Source organism: Acipenser ruthenus, chromosome 1, assembly GCF_902713425.1.
Source record: "Acipenser ruthenus chromosome 1, fAciRut3.2 maternal haplotype, whole genome shotgun sequence".
In the NCBI taxonomy this organism is placed as follows: Eukaryota; Metazoa; Chordata; class Actinopteri; order Acipenseriformes; family Acipenseridae; genus Acipenser; species Acipenser ruthenus.
In genome coordinates this window covers 34978774-35003766 of record NC_081189.1, presented here as the reverse complement: position 1 = coordinate 35003766, position 24993 = coordinate 34978774, and the positions used below count along the sequence as shown (strand labels likewise).

General features: G+C 36.7%; 1 protein-coding gene across 1 annotated transcript; it reads right to left on the bottom strand.

The window, feature by feature from the left end:
* Positions 1-3836: 3836 nt before the first annotated feature.
* Positions 3837-24993, bottom strand: LOC117421467 (rod cGMP-specific 3',5'-cyclic phosphodiesterase subunit beta). The gene is made up of 22 exons (XM_059024249.1): positions 24020-24993; positions 18870-19022; positions 18234-18323; positions 17656-17796; positions 16973-17047; positions 15966-16030; positions 15758-15824; positions 15276-15323; positions 14920-15069; positions 14593-14736; positions 14099-14164; positions 13837-13983; positions 13182-13289; positions 12842-12951; positions 12381-12468; positions 12178-12278; positions 11329-11436; positions 11073-11136; positions 9231-9305; positions 8950-9033; positions 8297-8456; positions 3837-7079 (listed from the first exon to the last, which is right to left on the bottom strand). The coding sequence occupies exons 1-22, from the start codon at positions 24488-24490 to the stop codon at positions 7024-7026; spliced, it is 2571 nt and encodes an 856-aa protein (XP_058880232.1). The 5' UTR covers positions 24491-24993; the 3' UTR covers positions 3837-7023.

The window sequence follows — 24993 nt, the reverse complement described above, 5'->3', positions numbered from 1 at the left end:
AGCACAGAATGCAACACTTTATTTATATAAATGAACAGGCTTGCAAACCCTTTATCCTGTTTATACTGCTGTTCATAAGCACAAGTTTGGTTGATTTGATATTGCAAGGATTTCTGTACAAAAGTACTTGACCAAGCTTGATAACGTTTGTGTTACAAGTTATGAATTGGCTCTCTTTTGATGTCTCTCGCCTGATCTTGATGAAACTGTGCAGGGATGTTTGTTTTGAGATGATTTTCTACAGAATGCCTTTAATGTGATGGTTATTTGCTTGGTAGAGGATTTGTACAATCCCATCATACATTTCTGTATTGGTTAACCTGGGTATGTGACCCGGACTTTCACTCACTGCTTATACACAGGGCAAGCTCATAGTGACAGTGGGTAACACTGTGTATTCAATTGCTGAAAAAGGCACTGATTTGTTCTCTAAATCACCCAGCTAAATCAGTTGGCTGGTCAGAAAGAAATACAGTAACAGGTTAACAATTGTTTTTTCCTTAAAATTAAATCAAAATAAATGTATATTCATGTGTTCCTTAGAGTGCAGTGTCTTCAGTAAAAATCAATTGAAATATTAAAATGCTGGTCAACCCGCACCTTCTTTTATTGTTACAGTACTCATGCATATAGGCATTTGTTTGGACCAGATCAATGCATAAAACATATCTTAACCTGATGACATTTGACTTGAATGTCCCATGTGAATGTTACTATAAATGTGTTATTTGCATGCGAGACGGTACAAAAGACTGATCGTAAAGTGCATCCACCATGCATATGTCCTTCGCATCCATAAGTGTAATGGTTGTTATATTTGTTACTCAAACATTTCATTTACCACAACATATCAAACACTAGAATTTATTTGATTACTTCCCATTAAAGCAAAATCCTTACTGTTAATGTAGTTTCTGCAGCCTTGGTGTGTGAAGCATATACCCTTATTTAGCTGCATTATGTTTTTCACAATGTAATGCAGATTACCTGAAGCCCATTGCAGAGGAGGAGAGGATAGTGGAGGCTGCAGAGAAGAAGCAGCGTGAAGAAGCAGAGCGCATTGCAAAACAGCTGGCAGAAGGTACCCTTTCTTGCACTCTTAGAAAATGTACAGGGATGTACAAATACAGGCCTGTTTTTGTGGAGTTATGTAAAACATAACTGTGGCACATGGACAGACAGCCTGCAGATAACCCTGGGGATAATAAACAGGTCAAATTGCAAACAGATTTAAAAAAATGTATGTATAAACTATAATATTTGTGCCTATGAAGAAATCTGGGATTATTACCTTAATTCACAATATATTACTTTACATGTAGTTAAGTCTAATTTTTATACATTTCCATTCTTTACAGCCAATGAAGACACCATCCTGAAATGAGCTGTGAATGAAAAAAAATATTTTCTCCTTTCTTCTCAACCAGAAACTTTGATAAAAAAAAAAATGTAATGTTTTGATTTCATAACTGCCTATCGCTACATGTATAAAGTAAAAGACTAGGAACAATAAATCTTTCCAAAACAAACTTGCATGTACTTCAAAACCAGAACTTTTGTTTCAGTGTGTGTTGGACGGGTAGATTCTAAGACCAATTTGTCTCTTGTTGTAAAGGCATGGCTCACAAAGGGTTAACCTGAAAATGGAAGGCGGCACCTCACTACTGTTACATATGCACCAAGAAACAGTCTCTTTCTAAAATGACATTTAGCCACAATCACATTCCAATCCTGTCCATAGCCTTATCCTTTAGAAATTAATACCTTACTATTTCACCCTCCCAAATTATATAAAGTAATGTCCCCAAAATGGTCTGATAAATGCTACAATAGCTTTTAAGTAGTTACAAAAAAACAACTGTCAACAAAGCCAGGGGTTCCCAAACATTTAATCGAGGCCCACTTGCTCAGTAACATGAGGCACTGCGGGCCACTTTTGGCACTTTAAGAAAAATGACATTTTAAACCTGTAACTCTGTAAATAGACTTAATCTAAATTTTTTGTATTTTTTTGTTCATTAGTATTTTAGTGTTTTGTTTATATATATAATTATATTATATAAGTCGGTCAAGGTATAAAGTAACCAAGAAAATGTATTAAATCTACATTTCCGCAGGTCAGTTTCTAACATAACCAAGGAGATGTTAGTTAATGCATATAGCTTAAAAAAAACAAAAAAAAACAGTTAATGCGAACTAAAAAAAACCCAAGAACCGCTGCGACAGCTTGCACATCTGTAATTAGGCACATGGGGGACCAAACCCAACATTGAAATGGTCTGATAAGTCTTGATTTCGCCCATCAGCTCAAACAATAGAACTGCTAAATCTACACATGAACTGTAAAAATACATTGAATGTCGTTGCTCCTGTGGCCCACTCAGGACTACATCCCACAAGTTGGGAACCCCTCAACTAAGCTTGGTTTATAGTATGAAGGGTTTATCATACCTCTAAAGATTAAATGATGTGGCTTTTTATTATTTACTGTAGTTTTCAGTGTGATTTTTGTATAGTTTATTTCTTCTGTCCCTCCTTGATAAAGTGCGGTTTTATAAAAACATTTATTTTATATCAAGTTTTATATTGTCACACTAGCATTAGCCTGTTCACAAGGTATACTGTCATTGCCAGCACATCACAGTATAAACCCAGCACAAACTTAACAGTATGATGAGTAATTGTTTCAGTTCAACTTTATTTTATATTTGGTAGGTTTATATTAGACAATATGTGCTATATATATAACTATCTTCCCTGCCCTTCAACTATGAAAAGTGCATAGACTTATCAGGAAGGAGGCATAATCCCTTACTAGTTGCTATAAATCCCAGTATTTAGGTCATTGGCCAGTATAAGAAACTGCTGCGTTGTTTGTTTTAAGAGGACTGCCTTAGCCAACAAGATCTAATGAATACACCAATATATAATTACCAGAAGACAAATAAAACACATTAAAAACATCATCAATTTTTAAAGCAGTGCTTGAAAGGAAACCATTTGGTACAGATAAGATGTCTTGGAGATATATTTGTTGTAGAAGTCCAAGGCTTCTTGTCAACTTCAGGCTTTAACTGTCAGAAATTTAATTAATGAAAGCCATGTTTTCGATTGCTTTCCTAGAATCCATATTTTAGCCAATTTTTTTGCTGGTGCATTTTCATTTTAAAGTTTAGATATGAATTGAATTTTAAATAATCGTACAAATTAAATTGAAGATAAATGAATAAAAGAGTAAATGTTTCCAGGTGGTGTGATCCCTAACTAATTCCAAACAGTAATCTTAGTACTGATCACACAAAGATGCACTTAATGAACATTGTGATCAAGTACCTTTAATAAAATGGTTAAATCTAGGTAGCCCCCAGGTTAACATAGTAAAACTGAACCCTGTGCATTAAATATTGACCTTCACAGCTTAAATATGATTACATTCAGCAGCAGATGCTTGGAAAGTGCTGATTGTTTCTGATGGATAAGAAGATTTATTATTAGCTGGTGATTCACAGCTTGAGACTATCAGTCCTCCTTCCTACAACTGCAGGGCACATTTGTCCTAGGACATGCATTCAGAAAGATTCTACATTAAGCCATGATAATATTTAAAGGATCGGTGTCTATGGTAGGAAATTGGTCCCCTGCACTACGTTTCTATGGATACTTTTAAATTTTGGTAAAACTGGTCAGCCAAGTAACATTCTTTTTGTTTTTGGTAAACAGCCACTGCAGGTATGAAATGTTTAGATACCCACAAAAAAGATAACTACAAGTTATTATATAAAAAAAATTAAAACAGTGATAAGACACAAAGCAAAGGACAAGAAAAAACAAATGCATTGAAAGTTTTACATATTTATTTTTTCAGTAACATGTTCACTTTACATGACACAGATATACCAAAGTTATGCTAGTTAACAATCATAGCGGCCTTGTGAGTAAATCTGGTGTTATCAGGGGTGTCATGGTGTGGCGTATAGGGAGGGCAAATGCCCCAATAAAGTACCTTTCTTCCCATATTCGGAGCAGAAAATCAAAAAGCATCTCTTCACACCTTACATCCCAATATGTTCTCAACGCCTTTGGTTTATAGATTATGTTCACATACAGTTTTTGTCGCAACCAAAAAGACAATTATAATACAAAGTATCAGATGCAGCTTCTAGCAATAGGCTGTTCTGATCTTGATGTGTAACAAACCTAAAATAGCTTCAATGTACAGCTTTAGAGAGAGACTAGGTATTGACCAATCAATAGGTGTAACTTGACTCAGTTAATAAAACAGAAATCTTACATTCCAATACTAATATTTGGTGTGAATGCCTGATATATTGTTTATAGTACACATTCCTTGAATGTCTTCAATGTCACTGTTATCAGCCTGCTGTAGATCAGTATTCATATATTCCACTGCAAGTTCCACATGAAGTCTCTTCATACCATTCTATTACATATTTTACATCAAATTCCAAACTACAATGTCAATTATGGAACTCCTTAATATGCTTGTTATACTGAAGTGCAGAGATGAGTACCTTTGTGTATGACACTTAAAATGGAGACTGCAGATGTTCAAAAATCTTGACTACAAGAATTTGGATTAACCACAGCGAATAAACATCTTTTAAATCATTGTTTCAGAGCTTTGAAAACATGTCTACCTCAATAGCTAGAGATACTTGCCAGGATCTGCAATCCCAAATGATTAGCCAGACACATTGTACCATACAAGAAAACTGAAGTTGCAGTATCGGGTATCTAGAAACACTGCATTTTAAAGACTTGGTTTATGTACAGTGTGCATCTTTTGATTCAAATATTTAAAAATGAAAACTGGACTCCACGGTAAGCCACCATCTAGCCAAATTTACTTTTAGCCAAATTTACTTTTATTAGCCAAATTTACTTTTACTCATCTGGCTAACAATTATAATAATAATAAAAAAAAAACAAGACAAAACAACAAATAAACAAAACTAATTTTAGTTAACAAGGGGCCATGGAGACCTGGAGTCAGTTTAACTGCCACTTGAACTTTTCTCCTGTGAGGAAAGGTCCTCCGGTTCGTGTAAATACATTGAGACTGGAAGCAAACTGGAGGAAAGGCAGTCTGTTTAGTTAAACATAAACCTTTTTAAGGTCCAAGTAAATCATACAAAAGCACGGGTAGAAACTCATTAAGCTGTAAGAAAAGCATTATACAATTACATGTGATTTACGTACTACCCACACACTGTAAATAAAGAACAAGTAAGGAGTCTTAGAAAAATATTACTATGGGAAGTGCAAGTGAACAAAAAGGTGTGTTATAACCAAGGTTAGTTTATTGGCTAAAATAGGGTGTCCATGGTTGTAAGTTGTTACCTGAAACGTTTAAATTCTTTATTTCTTTTCAGAATGGAACAAGACAGTTTAACTTAATTCATCACATCCCTCTCAGCCAAACAAAACGTTCAATCCTGCATATTCCTCATCTTATTTTGAACGAAAAACAATGACAAATTATATTACAGGCACATACCAGGGGTGACAGTAAAATTCTTACGGAAAAAGTTGTGAGGGTAATACTTACAACCTACACCTTATTTTACCTAAGGATGATTTTTATAAGTTAACATGTATAGTTTATGGTACAGGATCAACTAAATATGAAAAATAAATAAATAAATGATTACTGCACTAAAGCAAAAAGCATCAGCTGGACTACATTTTTATTTATAACAATGTAATCTGGATTTTGCTCTAATAAACTGTTTCAAGGTAAGAACATAGGAATTAAAAAAAAAAATCTTTTTACCTTGACCAATGATTTAGAACATAAGAAGAACATAAGAAAGTTTACAAACGAGAGGAGGCCATTCAGCCCATCTTGCTCGTTTGGTTGTTAGTAGCTTATTGATCCCAGAATCTCATCAAGCAGCTTCTTGAAGGATCCCAGGGTGTCAGCTTCAACAACATTACTGGGGAGTTGGTTCCAGACCCTCACAATTCTCTGTGTAAAAAAGTGCCTCCTATTTTCTGTTCTGAATGCCCCTTTATCTAATCTCCATTTATGACCCCTGGTCCTTTTTTCTTTTTTCAAGTCAAAGAAGTCCCCCGGGTTGACATTGTCTATACCTTTTAGGATTTTGAATGTTTGAATCAGATCGCCGCGTAGTCTTCTTTGTTCAAGACTGAATAGATTCAATTCTTTTAGCCTGTCTGCATACGACATGCCATTTAACAAAATGTGACAAAAAATATATAATTAATTTATATAATTAGTTTATGTAGTGACCAAAAGTAAGGAAAAAAAACACTGAAATAAAATGTGCAAGAGATAATAATGCTGAGATGACCAAGTCCCTGCGTGGTTATGATGTGTAGCCTGCATCAGCAGAAGAGCAACCGGAGCATTTGTAGAAGGAAACTTGGGATAAATCATTTAAAACAAAAAGGGGAACATTAGAAAAAGGTCTAAAAAGATCAAACCGCAATAATTCCTGTTTATCGATTTAGCCAACAGACTAACCACTTTGAATGTAAACTACTTCAAATTTAGTGTTGATGAGAATGGTTATAATCTCAGTGTACAGGTTTTACTTGGAATTATGGGTTTTTAAATGATTCTAATTACAAACTTGCAAATGTCAGTGTGCTGGTAAATCTACATTAATAACCACAAGTAACCAGGCTTCATTCTGAGAGGTCTCACCCTTGACAGGTAGGTTGTAACATTTGAGTAAATTGAACACTAAGGAAAGTACACATTAAATAAATCCTTTTGTTTCTAAAGCTCTTGTCATGGCACCCACTTTCCTCCTCCACCTTACATGGAATAAAGTGCTGATGAAAATGTAAACGGAGGGTGTCTGGTGTGATGCTTTAGGTGCCATCCTGGCTGCCATAATTCTAACGGATCCCCCACAGGATTCTGCAGCAGGTCCTGCAGCTTGCAGTGAGTACATTTCCCTGGTTCAGTCAGTTTGAGGGTTTAGGTCTTTATTGTGCTGGGCAGGGCCTGTGTACCCCAGAGAGCAGCCAGGTTTAGCATATTGAGCAGGTCTTTGACTGTGTTCCTCCTCCGCCACCTCCTGCAGCAGCTATGGAGCAAAACATCACCACTTATTATTACACCTGATTTTTACTATTATAATATTTAGACTGAAGGAGGTATTTTCAAAGCATGGCCATTTTATGATGAGTAAATCTGTTTATCTAAACAACATAACCTGAGCATTGCAGAACATACAATTAAGTAGAACTATAAAATTAGAGTTTTAAACTGTAATTATTTTATTTGCCAGTTCCTATAATTTACAATGTAAAAATATCAAAGCTATTCTGGTCCCACAAGGTCTTACACATGTATTAATTATTTGTCTAATTCTAAATTATCACTTGCAAAAAAATCGGAACCCTAGAACTTGAATTTCTAGCCAGTTCTATTTAAATGTGGCAAGCTTCCTTATTGGTCAACAGCAGACGCAAGCACACACGACAGTTACAGGTTAAATATGATTTTAATCCATGATGGCAAGCTACCTATGAGAGTGGAAGCCTCAGTGGGTTGTATGTGGCTCAGGTGGAACAATTGGGATTAAAATCCTATTATTAGCCTGTAATCACCTTTCCGGATTATACCATTTACAGTATGTAATGGAATTTCTTTTAAAGTTTTGTTCAAGATATTGATATGCTATCGTTCAGATATGTGATTTCAAGTAAAAACTTGCTTGTCTTTTTCTAGCAATCCATCCATGTTTGTTACAGTATAACTAGTACATGTAATAACCAGTAAAGTTAATAACTTTACAAAGCATTCAAAAACACTGGTATGCCTCTGCATGTGCTAATATTGATTCATTTCTCAAAGAGTAGTTATGGCATGGGTATGTTGCATATTAACTATCTTAGGTTGTATCTTCCACAGATGCATATGTCATTTTCATCCCAGTTACTCTAAATTTACTCCAAAGAATGGCATAGAGGTTATCATCTTTGTAGTTCCAGCAGCTACAGATGGTCCAGCTTGCTACAAGATTTGACCATGTGGGATAAACAGTCACAGGCAACCATGACAACCACTGAGCAAAAGCACTGTTTGCAGTGGAATTTATTATCACTGATATCTCCTAACTTTGCCACAACTGGAGGAGTCAGCATTATTTCAACAGAAGTGTTTCACACTATCCTGCTATAGCAGAAGGTTATTTTACAGGAGGACAGTGAAGTCACACACACAGTATGAGTTAAATGGCTTCAGTGCAGAGTCTGTGCAAGTACTGTAAAAGGGCACATAGTGATACGTTGTTCTCACCTTGAGCTTTTGCAGCCTCTGCCTCTTCTTTCTTTTTCTTCTCCTCTTCAACGGCCTTCATTTTCTCATCGTAAACGTCAGCCTGTGCCTTCCACTCTTTTCTGTTGTTCAGCAGGCCATCATACATAGGCAGGATTGCCTCGTGGAAACGGGAGAACTCCTGGTACAGACAGCAATGAAGCAGTGGAGCATTAAAGTAAATGAATACATCTGCTCTTGTCAACACACCTGGCTCCATACATACAGATTTTGTTCAAAATTGGGTAAGAGGCTATGACAAGTACATATTAGTATAGGTAAGCTTTTGTTGTTAGAATCAGAGTGATCAAATGACAGCTTGAATTTGTTTTTCTTAATAGAGGGCTATTTCATAGGTATAAGTCCAACAGGTCCAAAAAGAATCTCTTTTAAAAAAAATGGTGATGCAAAGCACAAAATGGGGATATATTAAGAGCCATATAGTTATACAGTAGATATTATTTTTAGCCAGCACAGCAGCACTGAACAATTGGCAGCCCAATCAATGTATTAGTACTGTAAGTCTCCGATCAGTGCTGGTTTCAACCTGTTACCATGTGTCTCATCCCATTTGGCGAGTGTAATTTCCGTATGAAAACAAAAACTGAAGAGAACTGAAAATGTGCATATTATACCTTATACACAAACGTGCAGACAAAGTCGATGAAACCACACTGTAGCTTCGGGAGTTCCGCTGCCTTGTTTCTATCCATCATAGGCTAGAATCGGCAAAACAAACAGATTTGCCATCAATTTAATGTATATTTTCACTTATGGTTAGCCAATGAAAATAATAATAATAATACATACAGTATGTTAGTACATACAGTACATAAATCATGACAATTACGGGTAGACATATATCATAAAATGATATATTAAACTTCCCACAGTATAAAACCATACAGGCACTCACAATGGGCTGCTGATCTAAAACAGTTCTTTCCAAGTCACCTTGCTCCCAGAATTCTGCTGCTACTGAAAGAGCGACCTGTGAAATAAAGACGCCATTAGCTTGATTTACAATTTACACTAACAACTGAACATAATGTAGCAGATTTCCATTACACGAGAGTAGATGTTAAAACTTCATGCTGATTTGAACTCGGCTCTCACCAAGATAAGCACCAACTAAGACGTAGCTTTACAGTAAACTAATGTGATCCATATGTGTCTCCCTCCATTTACGTTTCCTTCCATATGATGATGTAGATATCCTTCTGTCTGGTGTTAATGGCTGAAGTGTAATGCTGGCTCCAGGGATCAGCTTATTTTGCCTCCCTGGCGCATCAGCACACACAACGGCTGCGATGCTGGCTCCGGGGATCAACCAAAGTGCGGCCTCCCCAGCGCATCAGCATGACAACCGTCTGGATTGAGCTAAGTAGGGTACATCTCTGGGGTTTTCAAGTGGGCACCTTCCATCCTCAGTGTTTCGTCGACTAGCCCACGACACCTCAAGAGGGCTCGACGGTGATTCTGGCGTCCCAGCATCACCCCCCTCCGTCCCCCACTCAACTCAGCCCAGCTTACTTACCTGTCCCCAGCCAGAATCTTTCCGTCTCAACCACAGCCAGTTGCTGCTCCTCTCTGCTGCTTCAGATAAGTTCTTCACTGTGCGACGCAACTCTTGGCCACTGAATCCGACGTCTCTGAGAAACCGGGTTGTAGAGTGTGCCACAAATCCTCGACAACCCACTTCCACTGGGTAAACCCGAACTCTCCATCCTCGCTGTTCCGCTTCAGTGGCTAGTTGAGCATACCGCAGTTTCTTCCTCTCATACGCCTCATCTACAGCATCCTCCCATGGCACTGTTAACTCTACCAGGTGAACAAGGCGTGCTGATCCAGACCACAAGACAATATCTGGTCGAAGGTTAGTGGTGGCAATCTCAGGTGGAAAAATAAGCCGTTGACCAACATCTGCCAGCATATTCCAGTCTCTAGCAGCTTCCAGTTGTCCTGGGCGAGGATTGGTTTTAACACCTTTTCTTGGTGGTTGCTCTCCTGGGCGGAGGAATGTTGTCTTTTGTGTGTAATGTTTTGATGGAACAGGTGGCAACTTATTGGTCATGTTACGCTTGTCTTCCAATGCTAAGGCCAAACATCGCAGCACCTGGTCATGGCGCCAAGTAAACCGTCCTTGGCTAAGAGCCACCTTACATCCTGTCAAAATGTGCCTTAATGTTGCAGGTGATGAACACAAAGGACATGAGGGATCCTCTCCTACCCAGAGGTTTAGGTTCTGTGGTGATGGGAGAACATCATATGTTGACCTGATGAGGAAACTGATCCTGCTCTGTTCCATTGACCATAGGTCTTGCCAGCCAATCTTGCGTTGTTCCACACTCTCCCATCTCATCCATTCTCCCTGTTTGGCCTGGGAAATGGCCTTTATACACCTCATCCTCTCCTCCTGCTTTTGCACCTCGTGGACTACCAGCTTCCTCCTTTGAGCTGGGGCCGCCTTGTGCCATGTAGGAGGAGTTGAACTGAAACCAAGACCCCCTCTTCCATGCTGAACTTGCCCCATGATATCACCAATTCGAAGGGCAGCCTTTGCATCTTCCACAGCTTTCTTTGCAGAGAGTTATAAAGAGTTACAATTAATCAGAGATGAATTTCAAAGTCAAGAATAAGTCCAAACAGAAAGTACAAGTCCAAAAACACCAGATTATCACAGTGCTTTCCAAGATAGCCAGTGTGACCTTCCCATACAATAACATTTCACCCCATACAATAATATTGCTTGACTCACCTTACTCTGGACCTCCCAAGGTTTTGTAATAGCAGATAAGTCACATGCTGTCATCATCATGGCCCTACATAAATATACAAATACAGAGTATGTTGTATATATTAAGATGAATTAGAAGTTAAATGTTCAAATCCTACCAGGAACGCACTGGTTGGATCTCATGACCTCCATTTCTTAGCGCAACACCAACAGAGCACAATGTTTAAAGAGGTAAATGCCAACCACAGTGTGGTTCCCACTACTTTCATTAACTTACATTACGATCTCTTTCCTGGTGGTCTCCAATGAGAGGAAATCGACCCATTTGTTGTCATCTTCATATGTTTTGGACAAATCTACAATCTTCTGGAACATTGTTCTTTTTCTGCAATGTAAAAGTAACACGAGGCATTACATTTATATTTCATACAATCAGTCTCAAATTGATCTCTCTATAAAATAACATGTTAGGCTTAAAACAGAATTGCATTGCATAAACTCTGATTTGAGGCTTAGATACCATATAAAAAAGCCCCTTGATATTGCCTTGGGGTTTGGTGGTGCAGTGAGCTACTAGTCTTTTTCTTCTTGAGTCTTGTTCACGTCACAAGTGAAGTTTGTTTGGTAGTCAGCATAATAAAACCGCCTCCCAGTATGGAATAATTGACACTGGACACGTGTAGACTTTTGAAAACTAGGGCAGACACCAATGGATGATCCTTATAACAGTTTAACAAACAATATCTAACTGAAGACATTGAAAAAGACTTCTAGTCAAAACATCTGTCATTGAATGCATTTAGTTTCTTTTAGTATTTATTCTATCAAATGCAATCCAATGAGGCAAGTAGTCTATGACTACTTGCTTGTGTCAACCCTGCTCAGTGAATAAATATAATGGTTTCCAGTGCTATACTACCAATCCATAACAACATATGTACCATTATAATATGGTGATATTGTGGTTTAAAATATTGTTGTTTAATAATTTATATTGTTGCTAATAATTAAAGTCAAGAAAAAATGTAAGATCTTAAACCAGGTTCAAAACACATTCTGATTCTAGTGTGTTCTTGTGTTTGTTTGTTTGTTTGTTTGTTTATTGAAGAATGCCATTTACACTTACTTGAAGTAAAGTGCCAAGTCAGTTGCAATAATGGCAATATCCATGAGATGAATCACATGGTCCATCTGCCTCCTGTTCAGGTTTTGGTAAATGTTTAAACTCTGTGGAAAAGTCAAAGGATAGTCTTCTACTGTATTTCACACAACTGCACTAAATGTGTAACAGGAAAAAATTGAACTGTATTATAAATAGACAGTACACACCTCTTCCGAAAGCAAAAATTTGCCAAATTCCAAATGGTGCCTCTCTAGAATTGATGACCCGTGAAGTTTTGCCAGTGGGTTTTGAGATCTGAAAGAACATGTAATTATATTTATTCTCATAATGCTTTATTGGAAATGCAGAATACACTGCATCACTGGATTTCACTAGAGACCTTCCAGTTACATAAAATGCACTGATTTGCATTTGATTTCACTCAACTGCCTCAATGCTAAAGCATAGTTTTTCAATAATTGTTTTAGTTATCACATGCACCTGGTTATAAAGTATGGATACTGTAGTTGTGTGTAGGTTTATAGTAACTCCACAGTCTTCAAAGATAATTCAAGCAGACACTCAACTAATTGTTTCTGAGAGCACAGCAACAAAAACTCTGAAAGAACTCACCTTAACGAGACTACATCGGCTCTAGATTTCCATTTCAGTTCTAAAACATACTCACTTTATCTGGTACAGGTTGTTAGTTCCTCTGTGATCGATATCATGCAAGAAACCAGCTGTAATCATAGCCATAACCTCCAAATCTGTGTAATATCGCTTCAGCTTCCCAGTCTGTTAGAAGCAAACAAAACATGTGCATACCCCACTTATTGTCTTTGCTTTGATGTTACCTCACCTTACCAGCGAAACCATTAAAAATGCACCTGTAGTTACTGCAGAACAGGAACAAATAGAGGTATGTTGTTACCAGCAATGTTCTGGTTGTTACTACAGGATTACCATTTTTAAAAATAAATATTGGCATTTGACATGAAAACAATGCAAGTTCATTATAGGCTTACCGTTAGTAACGTGAACATGGTTTGTCCAACATTGAAACCATGGCGCCAGTTGTGGTAGGTGATCTTCCTGTAACCTTTACTCACTGAGTACATAAACCGCACCAACACCTAGAATAGAAGTCGAGGACATTAAATGCAATAGAACCTAAATGTCCAGGAAAACGTGTGTTAACATAGTGCTTGTTTTTATTTTATTTTAAACAAAATGCATTCATGCATCTTGCTCATTCAGCTTTCTTTGGCTTGAAAAAAAACAAAAAACTGTGCTTTGTTTAAAACTAATATTTACTAGTAAAGTTGCCTGTACTTGCTTTGAAATCTGCTTCACTTTTGTCTGGATCTTGTGCAGTTATGTTATCTGGTTGCATCGCGCGCATGGTCGAGTGATTGCATACTTCCGGTTGAAAGTGGGGTGTTAGGTTGACCGGTCAGTTCATAAGTTTGCTGTTCATAACTTTGAGGTTCTACTGTAGGTGTATTGACGGCTAAATACTTAGATTAAACAGACCCTGGTATAGAGCATTTGTTAAGAATAGTATTTGTATATAAATGCATATTCACTTAGAGGTAAACCATCAGTTCCCAAAATAACTGAGTCAGTTAGCATTTCCGAAACGAATTACAACACATAGTATTGTTGTAATCAACTGCATACCTCTTGAGGAATTTGGAACTTTTTCACCACCCCGACCTCGTAGTACATCTGGATACCACACTTGACCAAGTCCAGTTCTGTGCAGTCAAAGTCTGAGAAGTGAAACTCATAAATCTCAAATTTGGTAGGTCCGGGAAGTTCCTTTTTCTGTAAACAGTCAAACCCAGAATTGATGATTATGATTATGATTATGATTATGATTATGATTATGATTATGATTATTACTGTTAGAAGGTACAATATTTTCATAGATTCTCCCTACCAGGATGCTGGCAAGTTCATCCTCCTCACATTCTGAAGGCTCTTTTCCATAGACCTCTCTTGTTTTCTGTATGAGTGTAAAGAGTGAAATCACCATTGCATTTCAAGGACAGAAAAAAAATAGAAAAGCTTTCTTTCTCTGAGACAATAGTACCCAAGTGTACCTCCCATAATTGCAAAGATTAAAAGTTTGCTAGCCTGGGAGCTTTGTTAAAAAAATTAACTTGTTATTGAATGCGTGTCCATTGTACAATATTAGGAACACTAATTATAATGATTTGTTTATTTAGCAGACGCCTTTATCCAAGGCGACTTACAGAGACTAGGGTGTGTGAACTATGCATCAGCTGCAGAATCAATTACAACAAGCGACTTGCTCAGGGTCACACAAGGAGTCAGCAGCTGAGCCGGGAGTCCTTTTCTTTAACCACTGGACCACACAGCCTCCATGTTTCATTTATTAATTATAGTCATATTTTCTCTGCTATTACCTACCAAAATGTTTTGGATTTCATCATTGCGGCATTTCACGTGGTAGAGCACCATGTCTTGAGCAATGTCTTTACGATTCTCCAGTCTGTTCATCTTGTCGTAAGTGTCTGTGTTGAGTACTGACCAGCCGAGGAACTGAGTAAGAGACTGAACCAAAAGAAAATGAGTCACCGGAATGTTACATCAATGAAAAGTGTTCACTTGAGTCTATAGTAACATTTTTCAATTGCTTCAAAAGGCTAATACAGGGAAGTGTTAGTGATCCCTTCAATTCTCCTCTTCGCCGTCTATTTGGATGTAATAAAGGATAGCAAACTCAGTCTACTCTACCTCCATGAGTGTTTCATCCTGTTCATCAAATGGCTTGCCATCTTTTCTGTTGTAGAAAGTGGCCACACCAACAATTTCTTCTTTCTTGTTCACGATGGGCAAAGACAAGACATTCTTGATTGTCCAACCGCTGTCATCTAGTGGTTCACTCTGAAGGGAGAGGTGCACATGTTTACTATGGGTCACTCTGACGGGAGAGGTGCACATGTTTACTATGGGTTTCGTTAAAGAAAGCAGACTCTGAGTTAAACAAACTACTGACCTACTTACTACGAAGCTCCAACAAACATACTCATGCTTCTTTTCTCATAGAATGCATTCACATTTCTGTCATAGGTTCAAGGAAAGCTTTGTACCTGAAATTTAAACATATCTTCTGAAGGTGCGTTCATAAGGTTACAGATCTGAAAGACAAAACATGTGTTATTGACATTCACCAAGAAAACAGACAGTGTTTCCCTCCAATATTTCACAGAATTATGAAAATTTGTAATTTCATTTTAGTATCTACATCGAATTAAAAAAAAAATCTCTGTAATATGAATTTAAGAAATATGAATAACCATGTTGGCCAAATATGTTTGTGACATTACATATATTTCTAAGTACAGCTATAGTCTCTTTCATAGATTTCTATCCATTATACAATAATGCAGTACATTTGTCTTTTCAACTGAGCTCAACAAAAGTCATTCTGAAGACCATAGAGTACCTTTAGATGTATTTTGGGCAAATACAAAGGTTCCACATGCAAACTGAACTGATCCCCAACACATTAAAAAAGTTACATTGGTCCAATAACATACACATGTTTAGTATGGAATGTACAGCAACTTACAAAACCACTTTCTGCAACATATGTAGGTAGTCCACTAGCGAGTGCCCAGTGATCTGGTGTGGGATTCCTGAAAGCAACATGACAATGAATAACATGTTATGCTGTCCAAGATTCAAAATGATTCTGACAAACAATAGCTGAAGGTTAGCTTTGTTAAGGTAAAATACTGTAGATACATGGTTAGCCAGATTTTTAAAAAGGCACCTACGGAATAACTTTAATGTCCTCTTTTCCATGGAGAATATAGTCAATTACTTTGTAGAAGATGATTTCCTGAAAAAGAAGAAACCAATCTTATAAATTGATTTATTCTTAAAAAGATTGATTGATAACAGATACAGTGTGAGACTGTGGTATATTACACAGAATAATATGAAATGGCATGATATAATACAATGTTTTATTGTCCCAGCTCTCCTTATTGGTGAGCAGAGTGAGAAAACATTTTCTAGTTTTCAGAAATCTTCTCTGACAAGTTCTGATAAGACTCAAAATAACTTATCAGCCCTCATCATAATTTAGTAGTTGTAAAGTTTAAAACACATTTACCTTCCTTTCCCATTGTTTACTATGTGTTTATATTACATATATTTTGGTAGCATGGACATTTCCTGATCCTCGACATTACTATGTAATTACATCATATAACAAAATGGTGTTTTCAAGGTGATGTAATTACACAGTAATACAATTTACCATGTAAGAGTCAGAAACTATGGTAATTACCCAGTTTTATATGGCATGTCTATTCATGACCTGTATTCTAAAGTTCCACCGAAACTTCTTAGAAAGATCACAAACCCTTTTAAAAGTTTATTTTTCAAAAGGAACATCTAATTTGTGTGCTTTTAAATGTAATGCTCATGAAGGTGAAGGCCAATGGTAAATAGGTGCCCAAGATGTTCCCACCTAAATGTCCTCTCATTCAGTCCAGGGCTTCTTTCCTTTTGATGTGGAGTAATGTCCACTGGGGCAAAGCTGACACTACCAAACTTAAAAATTTCTAAATTAAGCTAAATAATTAGCCAGTTGCTATTGTTGTTGTTGTTTTTTAATGAATTAATTAATTTATTTTTTACTTACCTGATAATATTCTTGCATTTACCATGGTATAACATAGCAGTTGTTTCATGACAACACAAACTTTTAGAACCGTGAGTGTTTTTTACAGACTTGTACACTGTACAGTGCTAAATAAATTAATTGTACGCTTACCCTCCCATCTGGTGTCTGAGGTCCAGAGTATGGTGGAACTTCACCCATTAGGATAGGCCACAGGTCAAAGAATTCCTATACAAGACAAAACAGGTATACAAATTGGATGATAAATTCATTCTTATTCATGCTATTACAACATAGACATGACAGAATCACAGTTGTACTGGCAAAAATCCCCTGCACCCTACAGTTCATATGATTTAAATAGCTTAGAAACATATTTATATAAATTTAACTTTAAAATAATAGCTACAACTGAATATGTCCCTCATTTTGAAGCAAGGACAGAATCATAGGCAAATTCCAGAGAGAAAAATAGAGTTAATTCTATAAAACTAGCAAAAAAATAAAATAAAAATCAAGCAATAATTGTACTGCCCTTTCCTGGAACTACGTTGTTTATTACTAGTTTTATACTTTTTACTTTAAATTGTTTTACTCCTCACAGATAATTTGGCTTTTGCCTGTCTATGCTAAACTATTCTAATTACTTTTTGACCTCACCTGGTATATTGACTTTTGAATGCTTTGGCACAAAACCAAAGTGTTCCATAGTGACAGATTCTGAGATTTACACGCTGCCATGGAAATTCACACAGCTGTAATAAATGAAGCGATCCTCTCTGCAGCAGCTCTTAAGGTGTAAATGTTTTATAGTGAATCAACAGAAGCTGACGTACCTTATCCTTTGTCATGTCCAGCAGCCCTACTGAGTATCTGTCACAGTTTAGGTATGCCCTCACTGTGTACAAGGCTTTGTGAAACTGTCTCTCAATATCTGTCAACTCTTCAAATACCTTGTTAGCAGACCACAAAAGAACCTATGAATAATTAAAAAAAATAATAAAATCAATTGATTGACACTGTTACAATATTTGCATTGATCACATTGCAGGACGTATCTGTCAGTAATTTGTTTTTTGATTTATTTTTGTACCTGGGTCAGTAAACTATTGCACTTCCAACTTTTTACAGTTTAATCACTGCTTTTACCTATTTTGGCTTCCACAACCCACCCAGCTATTTCAGGGTCAACAAACAAGTTTTCAGTTTGCACTTATGGAAGGGATGAGGCACTAACATTTTAGGTCTGTACAAAATCATTAACTTATTGAAACTAGTAATTGGACTTGTCAAGCCATATAGCCTAGATTCCACAAAAAAAAGTCCTACAGTATAAATATATACATTACATAAAACATAGATGAACGTCTGACTCTAGAGGCACTTCCAAAACCCCTGTACCAGCAATATTTACCTGTCCTTTACGTGTCTCACAATTGTGCAGGTAACTCAGGTGGTAAATTTTGAGGTTTAATGAGGCAAAATTTAAATACTTCAGAAAAAGCTGCAAGAAAAAAAGGAAAACATTGGCTAGTTTATTTTAACTGAGAAAACAGCATAACACCAGATTTCCATGGTGGAATTTGGTGCTACAAAGTTATCAAAAACATGGAGTATAACTTTTATGCCACATTTCCGTCTGCACCACGAGACTGTAAACTATGATCTCATCTTGGGATCTACTGTTTCCATCTGATGTCATTCAATAATTTATTCACCTTCTTCCAATATTTCCCTGTTGTAAAACCAACTGACAGCCCTTTTAACAGTCACATTTAGGTTCCTTCACATTGAATGCACATTAGGTAACTTCCTCCATAAGAAAAGGATTGGGAGACTACATTCTGATGGTCCACAATCTTAACTGGGGATGATGAAACCTCAATTTAAAGTGGTTTTATCTGCTGCTGATGGAAACTAACAGAACTCATTTCAAATCACCTTGACATTGGTCACAATGGCAGATGGGAACATGACATTAGTGGTCTATAGGGTCCAGGGTTCTGAAGCACTGACCTAAACCATAATCTGAAGTGGACTCGGTACTTACATCTTCATCCTCCTGAGAGAAGCCAGAACCCTCTATCTTGTTCACAGCCATGATCACTGCCACAATGTCTTTGCCGTTCATGATGGGAGTAGCCAGTATGCTTTTTGTTTCATAGCTTGTGAGGGTATCCACAAAAGAGCTGAAGTGGCTGGACTGGTTTAAAAAAAGAAAATCTGTTAAATTCCCTATGAATCTGAAGTTTTTACGTACAGGGTGGATTTCATTCTAATGATTTATTGTCCTGCTGCCATTGGGTTGGCATATGTAGGTAGGGAAGGGGTACCTTCAAATCTAACTGGGTTTGAATAAAATGTTCAGATAGCAACAGCCAGTAAGTTATTTTTAGAATTTAACATGTGCAAAATTGTGCCACTAGGTTTTTGACCACAGATGACATCTGTAATAATAAGTACTGTCACAGACAAAAGTACTGACACCCTACACTTCATATAAGATAATTCAAGAAAACATGTTTAATACAAGTGTTTAGTGAACATTAGCCACTAATTAATATGACAAATACCACATACACAATTTCTGGTAGTTAAACAAACAATCTTAATCAAAGCACTTAATCAATTTCAAATATGTTTTCATAGCACAAGTATTGGCACCCATGCTTTAGTAATTTGTGTGTCCTCCTTTTGCTTATGTTATGACTTTCAGACATGCTAGATAATTCTTAACCAGTATGTTACATCTTGGTGGAATCTGGGCCCATTCTGTCTTGCATATTTCCTTCAGCTTAGACACATTGGATACACAATGCTTGGCTACAGCTTTTTTTCAGATCAGTCCAAAGCATTTCTCTTAGATACAGAACTTTTATCTTCATTTTCTTCAATTCCAGAGTTGACTTAGCCATATGCTTTGGGTCATTATCGGGTTGAAAGATAAATTGTCTACCAATCAGCCTATGATGGCACCATTGTCATGTTTTGATACATGGCTGCATTCATTCAATCTTCAATCACATGAATGTCTCCAGTCCCTGAACTGCTAAAACACCCACATATCATGATCAAACCACTGCCATGTTTAATAGAAGCAACACAGTTTTCATACTATGGTCCATTTTTGGGGAAAAGTTCTATTTTAGTCTCATTGGACCAGAGAATTTTGTTGAAGAATGCTTTCGATTCCTGTTCCATGTCTTGGCTTATTTAAGACGGTTTGTTTTATGAATTGTCTTTAAAAGTGGATTGTAGTGAGGTCTACATGTATACAACTACTCTTTGTTCTGCGTCATTGTGCACTATTGTGCCTGATGCTGCTGAATCTTTCTTTAAGTCCTTGGCTTTTAATCTTGGATTTTATTTAGCTGCTCGGAAGATTCTCCTACTTGATGTGCGCATAATTTTCAAGCATTTTAGGTGAATTTGTTCTGTGGTACTTCTTGATTATTGCTCTGATTGTGGATTTTGGTATTCCATATTACTTTGCTACTGCTACCAGTGCTTTTCGCAAATGTGAATCCTACTCTTTTGTCTTGACCATCATCTGCTGTGTTGCCAAAACTTTATTCTTGTTGGAAAAACTGCTTGTTTTTTTCTGGCTATTGATTTTCTAAAGCAGCTTAGATACTGTGTAATGGTTTTCAATCAATGAATATATATATATTTAATTGGTTATATTAAATGTTTACAGACTTTTAATGTAAAGGTTCCAATACTTTAGTCATGAATAAATATTTGTAATTACTCAAGTGCTTTTTTAAAAATATATATATATAAATATTGTTTGTTAAACTACCCAAATGTGTGTATTTTGGTCTTTGTCATATTAAATTAGTGGCTAATGTTCACTAAATGCTTGTATGTTGCATCGTTTCTTGAATGATCTTGTATCAGGTGTAGGGCGCCCAAACTTTTGTCTACGACCATCTTCCACATTACAAACTAAACAGTCAACAAATGTTTCTTAATACATACTTCACAAAACATGTTCAGTAATACATTTCAAAGTCTTAATATGATGCCTACTGTAAAAGGGGCATTCACTTTACAGATACAACCTGAGATTGCTAGTATCTAAAAATAAAAGGCTATGGGTTTTCAGTGAGAGTTATGAGCAATACAAAATGAATGCTAGATAAACCCTTGATATCTTTGGTGGAATGGACTGCAGTCTGGGTTCATTTCCGTGTCACTTTCACTTGATCCACTTTGTGATTCTATTTTGGCAGGGCTTACCAAAATCTTCTATGCAGTGGATTCCAAATACTGCTACAGTGTTTCTTGTTAATAGTCATGTAAAAATAACATTACTCACTCTTGTCTTTCCAAGGTTTTTCCTATTAACAAATTGACTGAATTCTGAAATAACAGAACACACAGGCCCAATTTTATAAAGGGGGAAAACCGACCGCAAAAAGCCACGTATTGTGCGTGTTCAGTACGGCCGCACTCAGTGTCAAAATAACAACCTATTTTATAAGACTAATTAGGTGAAGCAGGTGACTCCTCAATCAAACAATTTAAATACCCCTCACCGCAATTAGCGGTGGAGAATTACACACCTTTCACAATAAATAGCTGGTTTGGGTCAACCCTGCGCGTGTAGGCTACACATTCCAAAAGAAAATGAATGGCACACAAAGACCTCAGCCTGGTACTAGCCATGGTGATGAGGATGCTCAGAAGCGAAAACTGAAATTTACCAATATGGAAGTGGAGATTTTGGTACAAGCAGTACTTGTAACACATGAAGATGTGTTACAAGCTCGAAATACATCTCCAGGACAAATTAATAAAATATGGAATGTGTGGTGGCTTCTTAATAAACAAATGTACCACTTCAGAGTTTGTAGTCTAGGTTGCTTATACATTACGATGCATCATCCAGTTACTGTGCTTCGCATACTAGTTCAACTTCTTATTTCATATTGAATAATTACAAGCTTATAGACTTTTCAAACTTCAGAAACAATCCGTTTTATTTACTTACATCCATGGCAGTCAAATATGGGAGGTGAAAGTAACAAAAATTTAATAATGAATGACAATTCATTAAATGTTAAATTTAAGCAAGTATCGCATATTGAATTTTAGCATCAAATAATAAATACCAGCATTAAATATTAAATTCATGTATCAAATGTTAAATTTTAACATCAAATAACAAATTCAACATTGAATATTAAATGCAAGTATTGAATGTTAAATACTACCATCGAATGTTAAATGCAACAGTCGAATGTTAAAAACTAGCATCAAACATTAAATATGAGCTTTATCCATTCAATGTACCTTATCTATTCAATGTGGTTTTTATCTATTCGATGCATGCACTTGCAAACTGTCAATCAATCCCATCCGCCCCGCCCATTCCCACCCCTTCCACATCAGGGAGATCGGTGTTCCTCCTTATTACCCGTTAACCTGTTCATCCAATGAGAGGCACCTGTCTTGTGCCGTCTGTAGAAATTAAAGTGTCTTGTTGTTTTACCTGTTTTGTGTGTAATGAGTTGCATATTAAATAACGTTATTAAGACTTGCGTTTGTTTTTACAACGGTTTTTATTTTATTTTATTAGGTTCACATGGCTGAAGCTGCTAGGCCCAATGTAGCGACCCAGCTACAGAACTACGGTCGACACAAAATTATTCTATTGAGAAATATGCTTGAAACTAATACCAGTGATGATACCGTTTTGCTTAGACTGGCATGTTAACATTTTTACTGCCGTATCAAAAATATTCATTGTCAGTTCACAGGCTTGGTACAACTGTACAGCAGTAAAAATGTTAGCGCCCCGGATGAGCGGAAAATTAGCTTCACTCAATAATCAGTATAAACAACAGGAAGAATGCATTAGTTAACTAATTCCATATCAATACCAAGTTGGCCTTAAAGCAGTAATATGCTGCTAGTACACTAACTTCATATTGGTAGCAAAATTTGTATTATTATTACACACAGCAGAAAAGAGTGATGTTAAAGGGATGCTGTATAACGTATACAATTTTGGAATATTTAATTTCTTATCAGTTTAAAGTCCTACTATTTCAGTTCTGTTTAATTCTCTATTGCGGTTTCTGGTTTGATTTCCATGCTTACAGACTAGTGTCCTTTTTATACTACAGGGGCTGCTTCTGAAAAAAAGCAAGATTCTAGAAATGACCACTAGGGGTCTTCAGCTGTAAATTATGCCCCTCTGCAACTATGGCAACTGTGAGTTTGTAAACAGAAAATGGTCACAGCATTATCTAAGCAGAAGCAACAGCAGATATTAAATCAGATGCTACACACTGTATTTCCCTTGTCTACTATCGTGTGTATTTAGTCAACCTTTGTTGACCCACTTGCTCAGGTATAGCTTGAAGAAAAGTAATCCCAGATATTATAACTGGGCGGCAGGGGATGACAGAAGTAAATTAGATTACACCAATAGGATTGTAATGATCTCAATATATATTTAAATACTCTATATTCTGCTATATATCTTTCAACACACCACTTCCCATACTTTCTGCTCTATAATTGTCTTCAATACTTTTGTTTAACGTATTAATAAAGAATATGGATGCTGGAATAAGATTGTTATGAGATAAATTCCCAAAGAAGTCTCATGGATTGTTGCTGAGATATCTGGGAAATCTTGCCAAATGTTATTTATGTTATAATTTTCATAACATTTGTTCTGGTTTAAAAAATGTTCAGATTATAGAATAGGTATTGCAAAAAGGTCATTAAGATGATTTGTGGAACATTACAACAGTTGACATTTACCAAAAGATGACCTGTAGAAAGGACCCCAGTGTAACCAAAAACTAAAACAATCACAAATGTCTTACACTCGATAATCTATAGTATTGCTTCTAAAATATCATTTTAACTGTGACTACCTAGTTGCCACTGTTGTTTAAAGTAACAAGAATCAAGGTAAACAACATATCAATACGAATAGATAGTTCCATGTTATATTTTACATGTCTGCTTTGAAATATAATTTTTTTTTTGCTGAGATTACAACTAGCACGGTTTGTTTTGGACCTGTTCTTTCACTCTCTGAAACATACCACTATATTCCAGTGGGAAAATACTTAGCTATTTCAAAGTCCTACTGAAGATAAGGGATTACAGTTAATATGGGGAATATGCAGGAGAAACAAAAGGGCAGCTTGTTGGAACCTTTAAACCAAAACCTACCTCTTTGACATCTTTGATGTTTACGGTTTTCTTGGTTTGGGCAACGTTTCCTACTACGCCCATATCCAGAGGGAAGACAATTTCTGAATCTGGCTGGACCAGACAATCATCCATATGTGCATTATAATGGACATTAAAGAGCCTGGTGGCCAGCTCAGCTACACCATTCCTTTGGCGGTACATAAAGAGACTGCATCTGTCTGCATGGATGAGGAAGCTGATCCTCTTCAGCGTCTTGAAGACAACTTTCTCCATATTGATGCTTTCCTGCATGTCTCGAATGAGCTCAAACAGAATCTCACTCTCCTCCACCTGACTGAGTTCCCTGAAAGATGTAAAATCCACCAGGGGCTCAGCCCTGCCTAGGACACTGGCAATAGCCTCAGGTCTCAGCTTTTTGTCAAAGTACTGCCGGGCAAAAGACAGGTTTCCATCAAGGAACTTCTCCACATCTTCCTTGTTGATGCTCATTGTTGACTTTGGCTTTTTCAGCCCAGTCCTCCACTATTTTATCAAAGTTGATTCCAGATTTTTTTTAGATTTTTTTTATTATTATTATTTTTTTTAATAAAACCCTGAAAAAAAATTAAAGGGTATATTCCATGGACTCCAAACAATTTGAAAAAAGATCCCAAACAAGACACAGCTCTAAATCCTGGCACCTGCGGTAAAGACGCTGGGGCAAGCAGAGACCAATCTTACTGTCATCAGCAAGATATTTTCTTAATAATGTTGAAGGTGAACCCTAGCTCGAGCAGATCTTCTCAAGCAAAACTGATCAGGTGATCTGTCCCAAAGCTGATAACCAATCTAAAAGGCACAGTTAGTGCCTCTTGCTGAATTTACCTGCAAAAATATTATTTTAATTTTCTTTTGATTTTCATTCATTTGCAAATACCACGCTTCCATGAATTTCGTTTTCTTTCACGGCTCCCCTTACACAGCTGCCTTGGCACAGGTCACAAGCTCGTTGA

Excerpts from the sequence above, each read along its gene's own strand:
- LOC117421467 (XM_059024249.1), bottom strand. The coding sequence starts at position 24,490 with ATGAGCATCAACAAGGAAGATGTGGAGAAGTTCCTTGATGGAAACCTG. Across the intron at positions 12,469-12,841 it reads AACAACCTGTACCAGATAAA|ATCTCAAAACCCACTGGCAA; the intron begins GTGAGTATGTTT and ends ATGTTCTTTCAG. Across the intron at positions 9,034-9,230 it reads TTTTAGATCAGCAGCCCATT|CCTATGATGGATAGAAACAA; the intron begins GTGAGTGCCTGT and ends TGCCGATTCTAG.